This window comes from Halichoerus grypus, chromosome 6, assembly GCF_964656455.1.
Source record: "Halichoerus grypus chromosome 6, mHalGry1.hap1.1, whole genome shotgun sequence".
NCBI classification, from domain to species: domain Eukaryota; kingdom Metazoa; phylum Chordata; class Mammalia; order Carnivora; family Phocidae; genus Halichoerus; species Halichoerus grypus.
The window spans coordinates 111,854,205-111,868,233 of record NC_135717.1 but is presented as its reverse complement, the minus strand read 5'-3'; the positions used below and the strand labels follow the sequence as shown (position 1 = coordinate 111,868,233).

General features: G+C 38.2%; 1 protein-coding gene across 4 annotated transcripts in view; it reads left to right on the top strand.

Annotated features, from left to right (window-relative positions):
• NELL2 (neural EGFL like 2) overlaps positions 1-14,029 on the top strand; it is a 324,406-nt gene that overhangs the window by 81,820 nt on the left and 228,557 nt on the right. For all 4 annotated transcript variants that reach the window (XM_036067593.2, XM_036067591.2, XM_036067594.2 and 1 more), the window contains 6 exons: positions 1,229-1,402; positions 1,489-1,585; positions 3,912-3,984; positions 4,155-4,237; positions 5,138-5,266; positions 6,751-6,853. In XM_036067593.2, the coding sequence (XP_035923486.1) occupies positions 1,229-1,402; positions 1,489-1,585; positions 3,912-3,984; positions 4,155-4,237; positions 5,138-5,266; positions 6,751-6,853 (659 nt within the window). The remainder of the gene's footprint in view (positions 1-1,228; positions 1,403-1,488; positions 1,586-3,911; positions 3,985-4,154; positions 4,238-5,137; positions 5,267-6,750; positions 6,854-14,029) is intronic.

The window sequence follows — 14,029 nt, the reverse complement described above, 5'->3', positions numbered from 1 at the left end:
TTCTTTTAATGAGAGCTAATATTTATTGAATCCTATCCATGTGCTAGGCACACTTCTAAGTGTTTTACATCATTATTTGTTTTTCTCTTCACTACCTGTTTTTTGTGTATTGTGAATCTAAAATTCATTTTTTTTAATTGAGTGAATGATGCTAATGAAAATGTAGATTTTGGTAAAATGTTTAACTTCTGAAGTTGTTCTTGTTTGTAGGGCATGGTGTCAGCCCCATTGTTATTCAGGCTACTTCTCGTGCCTCAAGTTTAGGAATCCAGTGCAGGTGACATTTCTAATAGTATCTAGGAGGCTACCTGACAGCAGCAATAGGGTTCTTGCCTCAGTGTGCTAAGAACTGACAGGTTTATAGCAACAGGGCAGCGTGTTTGCTGATGTTATTTTTTTTTTAAATGCAAACACCTCTCTATTATTATAGAATTTACTTGTTGAATTAAATGAATACTTGTGGGGCCCCTGGGTGGCTCAGTCACTGGGCGTCTGCCTTCGGCTCAGGTCATGATCCCAGGGTCCTGGGATCGAGCCCCCCATCAGGCTCCCTGCTCCAAGGGAAGCCTGCTTCTCCCTCTCCCACTCCCCCTGCTTGTGTTCCCTCTCTCGCTGTGTCTCTCTCTGTCAAATAAATAAATAAAATCTTTAAAAAATAGATGAACATTCTCGACTTGGCCTTTTCCATCACCACCCTCGTGGAGGTGTTGGGTGCCTCAAGAAGGTAGAAATCTAGGCTCCCCACGAGCTTTACTAGTCTATTTGGGGATGGGGCCAGTTTTTTTTCTGTGATGTTTGGTTGGAATAGAGTGGTTATTCTCTAAAAGTTTTTGTTTTATCAGGCTTCCCCTTTCCTGGCCCTTGGCTAAAGAGAGCAAGCTTTTGTTGGGAGATATATATATATCTCCCAAAATATATAAATATATATATATATATTTTTTTTTTTTTGGTCTACACTAACTAGTGTTCCAGGTTGCTGGCTTCCTCAGCCAAGTCTGGGATATATGAGGCCAAAAGAAAACCTAGGAAACCAGTACCTTGGGTCTGATTTTCTTTCTTTACTCCATCTTTTAGACTCTTCCTATGTCTGTTTACAATGTAGTGTTTAGTTGTACTCAGTGGGAGGAATAGGAAAAACATTAGACTCTATCTTTCTGGGGCTGGAGGTCATGTCAGTAATTTTGGAACTTTATTTTCCCTGGGCCCCATGGGGCTCTTCTCTGCACAGGTACCTGGAACTGGAGAGCAGTGGCCATCGGAATGAAGTCAGACTGCATTATCGGTCAGGCAGTCACCACCCGCACACGGAAGTCTTTCCATACATTTTGGCTGATGACAAGTGGCACAAGCTCTCCTTAGCCATCAGTGCCTCCCATCTGATTTTACATGTTGACTGCAATAAGTAAGTGAAATGTTCTCAGTTTATGAAGTGGAAGATTCTAATGACTGTTAACTCACACTGCTTACTCTGATATTTCCTTTTTGCAGAATATACGAGAGAGTGGTGGAAAAGCCCTCCACAGACTTGCCTCTGGGCACAACATTTTGGCTGGGACAGAGAAATAATGCGCATGGATATTTTAAGGTATTTTTTGGCTAAGGGCTGATGATAGCGCATAGAAATATAAATGCTTTCTAATGAGTTTGGAAAATTATGTTTTGCTTTTTGTGGTGTGAAACAAAATAATTTGATTTGTATATTTTTTCTATTTTGTCTGTTGTTTTTTTTTTTACACAGTGTTTTATTTAGCTGACCTACAGTATTTTCTCTTTTTTCCTGAATAAATTTGATCTTTAGACGTTACAGAGATAATCACAAAGTAGCAATCGGGAAACTAACATATCATTGTTGAGATTAGGCATTCAAAATAATAAATACCTAAGATGTTAATTTACAAATAAACTATCCGCCACTGAAACGTCACCTTTGATGATACTTTTACATGGATGTTAATAACAGAGGATTGAAAACTTTTCAATATTCACTACTCATGGTCTTTTTGTACTACAGAATGTGAAAGGGGAATACATATATATGCACAATCTGTCAAAACTAGAAAGCAGTCATAATTTGTCTCTCTTTTTTTTTTTTTAGTGCCTACTTTGAGACACACTTCATAGAATTTCATCATTGTAGATGATCTAAAAGACATCTCATTTAAATTTCTGTATCTTAAGGATGAAGAAATAAAGTCCAGAAAATTGCTTGACTGCAAGCCCGTAGTGTAATCATTTTCCCCCAGGGACTAAGACAGTGCCTATAATATAGAAGTGGTTCAGCGAATGGTTGTTAACTGAAGAATAATAGGTGCTGAGTCTGACTCATGGGTTTCTGGGTAGAGTAGGTACTAGTGATTTTGAAGTTGTGTTCTAAGTAAGCTCTGTAACCTGGGAAGGTGTTTTTTAAACTTACTTAAACTGTTTGTTACCTGGAAACCAGGTGCTTTCTATGCGTTATTCCTGAATCTTAGTCTTACTGGCCTTGATGCGGGCTCTTTTTTTTCCCTTTTACCTGTGCATAAACCTACTCTGAGGGGTTAAGTGACTTGCCCAAAGCCAGTCATGAGGAATTGATTCCATGTTCACAAATCCTAAACAATGAGTGCTTTTATACCACATGAGGGATGGCACATTTGTAGATGTCAAGTCTCTCCTCTTTTTAACCATGGCAGTCTTTCCCATGGAGCCTGGATGTGGCCTTAGAATCCTTCTCACACATCAATTATGTGTACTCTCGGGGTCATAATTTTTACTGTAGACTGTGAGTGGTGTCCAGTGGAGTTGTACAGTGTTTAACCATACATGGTAGCCTTGTTTTCATGTTGCTGCTTCCAAGTGATAGGAGTTTGTATAGAAGTTGCCTTTTTAATCCAAACCCCAAGCAAACAACAGATCCAGCAATTCCACGTGGTATACTACAATATTTATCATTCATACCGACACTTTTCTTATACTATGCTATTAATTAGATTAAACATGTAGGAGATACGGCCAATATTTGACTGGTATATTTTGTAGGTACATTCAAAATTGTCTTGATAATATGCTGGTCCTGTCACCCTGTCATTAGACATTCTGTTTGCATTTTTCAGAGGAATAAAGTGAAATATTAATTAAAAAGTATATAAAGTTGATGAAGGAAGAGAGAGGGGTGGTAGATGAAAGGGACAGCTGGAGTGTGTCTGATGAGTTACCATTGGCCTTTGGTTTAAGAGCCCAGGAAGATGGAAGCTAATTAAGCCTTAGTGACTAAGGATACATGTAAATTTTACCTATAGACATGTGACGTGGCCCTCTGTGTAAAAGGGGTTATTTGCTGCTGGAATGTTTAAAAATTTCACGCTAAACTTTCTGTACTCCTAAAGACTTGTTGCTAAGTCTTGTGGCAGCTGGTTAATGAATCTATTGTCCTTTATAAATTGACGAATTAGTTCTAAAAGGTCCGACTGAAAAATGAGAAATGCTCAAATGAGTATTGCATTTATGACTCAGTTTTTCTATCTCTTTCTTTTTGATGGCTGCAGTTAATTTAAAATTGGTATCAGTTTCACTGTTGCTGAAACCAGAAGTGATTTTCGGGTTGATTTTTAAAGGTCATTTTCAAGCTTTTCTCCAGTGGCTAAGTAAAAATAACTTCTCAAAACAACATGACTATTCCCTCTTAATTGTATCTTGACATTTAATCTTAAGGCTTTAAAAATATTATCAATAGGAGAGTACATGGGTAATCATCTATTTTGCCCGATGTATTTCTTTCCCTTTGGTCTGAAGTAGAAGTGATGTATTCAAAAAATGTTGTTTAGGGATCTTGGTGAGTCTATCTTGTAATGTTTTCCTTCATGAACTTGACTGTTGAACATAATTTGGGTAGATGAAAGTAATACATCTTTTTAAAAATTTTTTGCACACAGGGTATAATGCAAGATGTGCAATTACTTGTCATGCCCCAAGGATTTATTGCTCAGTGCCCAGATCTTAATCGCAGTAAGTCCATTAGTTCTTGCACTGTGTGATGAAAAATGTGCTTCTTGCTTAATTTTCTCCAGAATGTCAGTTTGAAATCGGAGGTCCGATATATTAGTTGTCAGCATGGACTTAACTAGATTGACCTCCTTATAAATACAACTTGACCAATGTAGTGTTTGTAATTCCAGCCTGTCCAACTTGCAATGACTTCCATGGACTCGTGCAGAAAATCATGGAGCTGCAGGACATTTTGGCCAAAACATCAGCCAAGGTAAAAGCTACTTAGAAATTGAGCGCGGGGAGCTCAAGAAATCCTTGAGGTTCTTCATAGTTTGTTTGTTTTTTTTTTTTATAACCACAAATGTTCACCTTTGAGACTTTTCTTACACTATACTGTTTGCTGGGATTGAATTTAAATCTCTGCTCAAGGAAAGGGCTTATAAATTTTCAAACCCTAGCCATCTGTGTAACAAATGATCGGTAAATCAGAAATGAGGCAGATTACCTGATTTTCACACTGCTTATTACAGTAGGATTTATTGTTTATTTTAGTTTTTATTATTATTTATTTTTATTTAGCTTTTCTTTATAAGGATGGAGGTGAGGGAGCATTGTAAAGAATATGGACACTGGAATTATGTCAAGGGAATGGTCCCACGGATGCTTTCTACCACTGTGTTGCTGTTGTAGGATTATTCACTGTCCTAAGCATGTATCAAGTTTCTTTGCAATTTCAACAGACTGTTGTCAGCTTGCATAGTAGTTACTGAGAACCTGCAAGTTGTCTCGTATATCTATGATTTGTTTCTGACACGACATAAATTCTGAAAATTTTCTTCACTTGAATAAACATGTTCATGAAATTAAACATTTTTAAAAATGGAAAATGCTTTTCAGCAGCGTGAGTGATGCCATTTTTACTTAGCCCCCATTTATATCTTATAAATCATGCTTTTTTTTTTTCAAAGGCAAGAACCAAACTTACCCAAAAAGAAGAGGGGGAAAAACTTTTCTTTTAAAGGATAGGTTTCAATATATTGATGACAATAACAGATGGGCGCAGCCATCATTACTGCCATATGCAGAAAAACATCCGACGCCTATTGAAGTATTTTGCCTTTCTGTGTTGCTGGAATGGTGAACACTGTGAACCCCTTCCTTTGTGCCACAGCTGTCTCGAGCTGAGCAGCGAATGAATAGATTGGATCAGTGCTATTGTGAGAGGACCTGCACCATGAAGGGAACCACCTACCGAGAATTTGAGTCCTGGACCGACGGCTGTAAGAACTGCACATGCCTGGTATGGCTTCCACTGAGAGTTCAGACGGAGGGAACGCGGATGCCCCCACTCTTTAAAAATTTATTAAAACAATGTAATCATGAAAATTTCAAGACCCATTTCCTCAAGACACAGCACTAAAGTGCTGGCCAGCCCGGTCAAATTTAAAGAACTGCGTGTTGCATTATTAAAGACACTTTCTAGCCTATAAAGATGATTATGGCTTAGGAATACTATAAAGTTTGAGTTTATTGGTGCACACATGAAGTTAGCAATTTAAATTGGGTTAGTGAAGGTGATTCCCAAAGGATTCTATCCGTTATCCTTAACATTTCAAGAGATTTTCCCCTCATGGGTTTATTAATGCATTTTAATAAAACTAAATTATATGCAGCATGAAATATTGTCACCAGATTGGGCCATACTAACAAATAATGGAGTTTAGCTTAGCAATCTTTTAAAGTTTGCTAATACAGTAGAATAAGAATTAGAGAATTTAAATAAATACGATTTCTCTAAGTGTGCACTCATAAAGTAGAAATATTTAGTGCATTACTATTTCAAAAATAGGTTCATTTGCAAAGAAAAGGTCAAGACTCGTTCGGTTTTTAAATTTTAAATTTCACATGAATTCATCAGTTAAAAGTCATTTATTGGAAAGAAGCCAGAGGTCTATGTGAATTAGCCTTTAAAAAAAATTTCTCCAAATTCATCAGGTTTGTTCAAAAACAGAATTTCATGCATTAAAAAAGTTAAAGCTACCTCCGAAATAGTCATATGTGTGTGCATGTATGTGCATGCATCATATGATTTCTATTCGGGAACGTATAATGTTCCCACCAAAATTATAGCACTTTACCAATACAGTAAAGCCTGCCCAACGTGTTAAATGGGAGGCAAAAATCGAATTGAGTAAAATGCAAGAGGTGTATGGGGAGGTCAATAAGGTGACTAGAGAAGCAGCTAGCTGCCTGGGAGTTCTGGATGACCTTCAGGAAATAAATTTCTTGCCATCCTGTTTGCGGTTGAGTGCTTCTCGTGGTGGTTGTCAGCACTGCCTCGTGGTGGTGCTTAAATATCCATGGGAAGATTCTGGGTCCCAAGACTGGGTCTGCAGGATGGCAGCAGCTATTCCAGAAATCCCCTGGCTTGTGGGTGCTCATTTTGTGCATAATCCGGGCAGACATGAGGCTTACCCCTAGCCTGCTGTCAGTGTGTGCTCCTCCCTCCACCCATGTTCTCATCCACCTCCCTCAGAAGGGGGAGAACTCTAGGGTGTGTAGCATCATCACTGGACAGAAGATGGGAGCCAATCATCAACTGTGTTAGGACCCAATACGTTTTACTGCGGGTCTCCGTGCTATGGGTTTTACCGTGTAATAACCACAGAGAATAGTGGTATTTATGACATTTTATGTGAAGAGTTTGAAACTTAAGATTTAAAAAATATTTTCAGGCTATCAAACTGCAACTTGGGAATTCTTTAAATATTGTTTTCTTCTCAGAATGGAACTATCCAGTGCGAAACTCTGATCTGCCCGGTTCCTGACTGCCCCCTTAAGTCGGCTCTTGCATACGTGGATGGCAAGTGCTGTAAGGAATGCAAATGTGAGCATAACTTTTATGATGAATACTTTGTTTTGGCAAAAATAAATCTTTGTTATTAATAAATATTCACCCATCATTGGTTTGATCTGGGCACCCTAAAAAGCTTTTAGAAATGATGCAAATAGGAAGAATACCTTCTTTACTTTGGTTGATCAGTTCTTTTCCATTTAAAAATGCTATACTTGTATTTAACAGGAAAATTTTTTTCTTGGAGGAATCTGTTTTGTATAGTGATAGTAGTAGGAAAGATCTGTAAGAAGCTTAGTGGTAGGCATTTCTCTCATTCCACTACTTGATACAAATACCTCCTAAATAGGTTAAGAATGGTCCACACTCAGCCATGGGGACCAAGGAAATCCATGATGCAAGTGAGTTTGGATAGCATGTTATCATAGGATTGTCCAGTGTGGATGGGGCCGTGGTGTCAATTCATAAAAAAAAAAAGGCTCCCACTCCTGAGTGAGGAAGTTGTGTGACCTTCGTAGTAGCCGTGCGGTTCACTTCTGATGTCAGGAAATGCTCTCTGAATTCATAGCTGTCCTGAGATGAGTTCTATATCATTCCTTCAATAACAAATCGTTGCATTTATGTCACTTACACTTTAAAAGACTGTCCTTAAACTGTTGTTAAAAGGAGCATTTAAAATTTAGCTATTTTTGTCCAAAGGAATAGGAAGCTATGTAAATGGAGCTGGGATGAATTTTGTAGGATATACAGGGCTATGTGAGTGCAGTATCGTCATACATGCAGGAGCAAAGACGGAGAGGTGGGGGAGGGGAGGGAAAGAGACGGGGAGAGAATGAATGGTTGCTTGTGCTGGGGCTTTTGTTCGCCCTGCTCCGTTTACCACTGCCATGCCCGACTCTTGCCCACGTAGTGTGCAGTGTGCTGTTGCTGGTCAAAGTGACGAGTTCTCAGGGAAGAATCAGGAGGTCGCTTTGTAGCCCATTGATTTAATTCCCTCAGGAGCTCATTTATATTTAATTTTATTAGACTTTACATTGAAGCCAATCCATTTCACGAAAGTATATTAGCCTAGTCAGATAGGTTTGGCTGAACCAGGAAGAACTGAATGCAATTTTTCTTACATGTGTCACTAGCTAATTTCCTCAGTGAGGAGTCATCTGAGTTCCTTGAACTTGTCTTAGTATCTGAAAGCTCGTGGTAATGTTCTGTAGTTTTCTTTGTAGATAGACAGAGATAAGAGGAAGCAGGGCCCTTTCTAGGGCTTTATATTCATAACACAACAATAGCAGGAATCAGACTTTTTGCTTTAAATTCTTTTATCCTTCTTTGCACACGTACTTCTACACAGTTACCCCTGAATATAACAGATTTGCATTAAGTGATGTCAGTTTTATTAGAGGCAGGCTGATTGAAATAATGGACCATCATGATAGATGCATTAGTCAGAAGTAGTGAATTTCAATTCTGATTTTACCATTTGTCTCTGTTACCAACAGTCAGCTGCCTACTAAATCAGACAATGCTTGAAATCGTCCCAACAACAGGCAGTTAGACTTAATGAAATGGTAAAATATTTTGAGATTTATTAATGCAAAGTGCTTCTGGCAGACTTTGGTGTTAATGATTGAAAATCGACTGTGTTTGTCTCATGTATCATAGAGAAAGCTGCAAGTAAGTAATCAGTGAGGGGGACCGCAACATCCCTGAAGTAATGCCAAAATAATTTATTTGAGTCTTTCATTTTCTATGGTTAAAAGTAGTAAGGATAAAGTGACTTTGTCTTTCTGGTTCTATTTAGTGAATGAATGCCATGCAATATAGAGGATTTGTGCCTATATTTGTATTTTGAGTATTCAAAGTACTTCTAATTCTGATGAATTCAGCGTTTTACAAGAGCTAGCAAGAAATTTTCTGTAAACACCAACAGACCTTTTTTTTTTCCTAAGGGAAATAAGCATTTAGATCTTACGGTAAATATTTTTAAAGATTACTTGGGAATGTGTCTTTACATGCACAATTTAAAAACCAGTCAGTAAAAATATTTCAGGAAATGTGCTTCTGAAAAGTTTGCAAAAACTTATTTTATAAAAGAAAAGGTAACATTTAAACTAAATTTAATAATCATTAACTGACTTGCTTATTCAGACTTTAATATGTGCTGAGTGAGAGAAGCAAATAGTTACGTAAGAGTGTGTATGTGTGTGTGTGTGTGTGTGACTATTACATATGAGGTGAAGCAGACAGTCTCTTTTTCTTATGTTAGTGTTCCCAGTATTACCATTGTTATACTTTATGAGAACTTAATTCCAGTGGAGTATGAATTGAGCTGTATGTTTTTTACTTTTTAAAAGAGAACCATAAGCCTTCCTCTTACACCCTGAGCTCATCCTGTCTTTGCAACTCTGTTGCTCAAAGGCCTTTTTAATGACATAAAACTAACAAAATATATTTTTTACTGAGACCCATTTAAAGAGATTCATCACTTGTTTCTAAAGTCCTTGGAAGGGAAAACATATAACCTAACTGCTGAATTTGACTCTGCCAAGATTGAAATGAACAAAAGAAGTGCAAGTGGCCAGTGGTTTTTTGGTGTTCTTTATTGAATGCTTTCCGGCTCGCTTCAACAGAGTTGTTTGTGCAACCCTGTTTTGCAGTCCGCTTTATATTTTCCCTTTGTAACTTTAGCTCCAGCTCTTTATCCACATATAAATACTGGTGAATAGTAAGAAGGTTGTTGTTCTGGGAAGGAAGTCAAAGAGAACCAAGGCTGTCACTTTTCTTTATTGGAATCTGCATAAGCAAAGTGTTGGAAGGAGGGAACTAAGCCTCTTCCTGCTCCTATCCCTGAGCTATTGTGGTGGAATTAAACAAAGAAAGAAGATCCAAAGGCAGGAAATGCCAGCACCAAATAATTATGGTCATAATAATCCCAACTACAATGAAGTCATATGGTTAGAAGGCGCGTAACTCCGCTCTTCAATGTGAGCTTTACAATTCTATAAGGCAGGCATCGCTTCCGTCTTCCTAATAAGAGCAAGTGCATGACTTGTCCAAGAACACACAGTTAATTAGTGGGAAGTCCCAGAGAAGTTCCATCTGGAAGTGCTGTGCTTTTTGAGCCTACCTCCTTCTTTAAAACCATCTGCTACAGGGGCTCCTGGGTGGCTCAGTCAGTTAAGCATCGACTTTTGATTTCCGCTCAGGTCATGATCTCGGGTTGTGAGGTTGAGCCCTGCCTGGGGCTCTGCACTCAACACAGAGTCTGCTTTTTCCTCTCCTTCTGCTCCTCCCCTCCGCTTTCTTTCTCTCTTAAATAAATAAATAAATAAATAAATAAAATTTGAAAAACAAAAACAAAACATCCGCTACAGTTAATCTAAGTGATTTACTTTTATCCACTGGTAACTAAGCTTACCATGCAAAAGTGGTGCAAAGTAAGCAGGCTTTGCTTCCATCCCTCTCTCTTCTCCTTTTTCAGCCACCATCACCACATCCTAGTCACGGGCTCTCAACTAGCCAACAATGAGATTGACTGACACAAATTCAAGATAACTCTACAAAATGTAAAATATAAATACTTTGGGTGACTTTAACTCTGAAATAGGATGAGGTCCAACCAATTAAAATATGTAAAATCTCAACCCAGGTTAAGAAAACAAAAAGAATTGTCAGAAAATAATTGATCAAAGTTCTAGCAAATAGAAAGTTACTGAAAGTCACTGAAATAAAAAAAAAATTAAAGATTCAGTTTTGAACACAGAGCCCTGTTTCACGGAAGAGATGATTCATGAAAATTGGGTATCTGAGGCAAATCTGAACTAATACTCTAGTGTCTTTTGCAGAGGAGGCTCTGTTTAAAACAACAATAACAAGGAAGGCAGATTTCCCCTTCTTTTCTGGAGAGGCATCAAATATGGGAAATGTGAATGTGACCATCAAAATTGGTTGGTGCTTGTCTAGTAACACTACTGCTTTATTTTAATTAGTACTGTCTCAAAGAGGCCAGATTTATATGAATAAATTAAAATCATCATTCTTTTGATTGAACAAGATCAGAGTTTCAATATATAATATAGATTACATTTTAATATGCTCTGTGGTGATTAGACAACAGATTGTATTAAACTTAATTTAAAAAGTCCTGTCAGCTTAGATAAAATGAAGTTATTATAATGTCTTTGCATACTGAGCAGTTAAGTATGTGGTTAATAGAGCTAGATTTTCTTTCTGGGTTTATATTCTGGCTTTACTACTTACTAGCTGTGCAACTTTAGTCAAGTTACCAAAACACTCAGAGTCTCAGTTTACTTTTCTGTAATAGTTATATCTATTTCATAGGGTTAGGCTGAGGGCTAAATGAGTAATACATGTCAAGTGGCTTGGAACAAGGTGAGCTATTATTATTGTTTTTGTTAAAAGAACTCTTTGTGTTTTTATTCATGAAAGTGGAGAGCAGTGAGACTGTCTCATTGGGTCATAGATGTAAAGCTACACAGGACCTTAGAGATCTTCAGAACAGTCATTTGCTTTGGGGGAGGGAAGGCTTCTTTATCTCTGTTTTACAGAGGAATAATGAGGCCAGGGAGGTTAAATGACTTTTCTGCGATCACACAGTTAGTATGTAATGCAAGGTAATTTTTTTTTTCCAAATTGTGTTCTGATATATGATACTACTCCCTTCAAGGCACTCTCTTCCTCAGTATTTTGGATAAGGCTTGACCAAGGTTGACAGTAAGAACCAATTTATCACGCATTATATGTTCTTTTATGTCTGACTTCTTTCATTCAAAATCCTGTTTGTGAGATCCATCCATATTTTTGCATGTAGATGTCAATTATTCATGATTATTGCTGTATATACTCCATGTGTGTTAATGCACCACAATCCAGTCTATTATTGAAGGACAGTGGGGTGCTGTCCAGTTTTGGCCTATATGATTAGTCCTTCTGTAAACATTCTTTACATGCTTTTTGGTGTTATGCCTGCCTGAGCAGAATTGCTTGTTCGGGGGTTAAAACTGTTTTATTTAATGGCAAAACCTTTTGTAAAATTGTTTTGCCAAACTGTTTTCTAAAGTGGTTATGCCAGGTGCTCCACACCTTACCCACACTTGGCATTTTTGATCTTTTTAATTTGAGGTATTATGATAAATGATGTTAGCACATGATTAAATTTGCATTTCCCTGATGACTCATGAAGATGAGCAACTTTTCATATATTTATGGGCTATTTTCATTAATTTTAAATAATAGAAAAGAAAAGCAGATTATTTTATATGTACACTTTGCCAAAGAGCTTTTTTTTTTTTTTTTCTTTTTGCTCTTGGGAGGAGGTGGTAGTTTGGGAGGTTTAACTCTTGTATATTCACATTAGTGTGCAAATATGGATGATTCTAGCCCTGTCACTTAAAATGCATAGCAAAGTGGGGACAGAGATTAAATGACTGCCACTTAAGTAATCTGGAGATTTTTTTTAAAAAGATGAATGACAGTATAATAAAACTGATTCAGAGACTTTTGAATATGTAAGTATAGGGATGAGGAACAAAAATCAGTGGGATATAATTTACCACGAGTTTCTTTGTTCTTAAAAATGAAGAACACAATTTATATAACATATATAGGTTACATTATAAAAGAAAATCATTTTGGAGCAACATAACCAGTAAACTTAGCTGTCTCTACAGTAATACTGGAAGCATGGGAAATATGCCGTATGTGCTTGAGGTTCTCATGCATGAGCACAATTATAAATTAGTTGGCATTATAGAGACACAAGGGGCTACATGACCAGAATGCCAGTGCTGACCGAGGGGATCTATGCAATAATGAAAAAGATAGAAATAGCAATCAAAAGGAAGATGTGTTGTTTTACTATCAGATGCGGTATTTTTAGAAAGCTCCCTGAAAGTCTGTAGTTATTAGAGAATATTATGTCACAGCAAACAACTGAATGAGCTGAGAGATAATGGTATTGCTGTAAATCATGTGTACCACCCTCCCCGGAGCTGCCCAGGTGTAATCTGAGACTAGCCGCCATAAGCAGGGGGTAGGGGGAGATGAAAGAAAGAGGCAGGCCACTCCAGGTTGGTAGGTGGCAATTTTAATAATAGGGAACTTACAGATGAGGCTTGTCTTGGGTGGCAAGACTAACCGATTCCCGCACCTGCCCCCCAAATCTTCAGTTTATAGAGGCCCTAACTGGGTTCAGTCACATATACCGTGCAGGTGTTTTGTTTTTTTTTTTTTAATTATGTTATGTTAGTCAGCATACAATACATCATTAGTTTTTTTTTTTTAAAGATTTTATTTATTTATTTGACAGAGAGAGAGACAGCGAGAGAGGGAACACAAGCAGGGGGAATGGGAGAGGGAGAAGCAGGCTTCCTGCCTAGCAGGGAGCCCGATGCGGGGCTCGATCCCAGGACCCCGAGATCATGACCTGAGCCGAAGGCAGTCGCTTAACCAACTGAGCCACCCAGGCGCCCCCAATACATCATTAGTTTTTGATGTGGTGATCCACGATCCATTGTTTTCGTATAACACCCAGTGCTCCATGCAGTACGTGCCCTCCTTAATACCCATCACCAGGCTAACCCATCCCCCCACCTCCCTCCCCTCTAAAACCCTGTTTGTTTCTCAGAGTCCATAGTCTCTCATGGTTCATCTCTCCCTCTGATTTCCCCCCCTTCATTTTTCCCTTCCTTCTCCTAATGTCCTCCATGCTATTCCTTATGTTCCACAAAGAAGTGAAACCATATGATAATTGACTTTCTCTGCTTGACTTATTTCACTTAGCATAATCTCCTCCAGTCCCATCCATGTTGTTGTAAAAGTTGGGTATTCATCCTTTCTGATGGCTGAGTAGTATTCCATTGTATATATGGACCACATCTTCTTTATCCATTCATCTGTTGAAGGGCATCTCAGCTCTTTCCACAGTTTGGCTATTGTGGACATTGCTGCTATGAACATTGGGGTGCATATGGCCCTTCTTTTCACTACATCTGATCTTTGGGGTAAATACCCAGGAGTGCAATTGCTGGGTCATAGGGTAACTCTATTTTTAATTTTAAGCCCACATCATTATCTCAAGCCTAAGCCCTTGGAGCAGCCTTTGGGAGTGAGAAAGGAAAACAGAACCCACATTCCAAGGACAGAGGAAGAGGTGAGGAGCCTCTGAGTGCCTGGGTCCAGCTCATGAGTCAG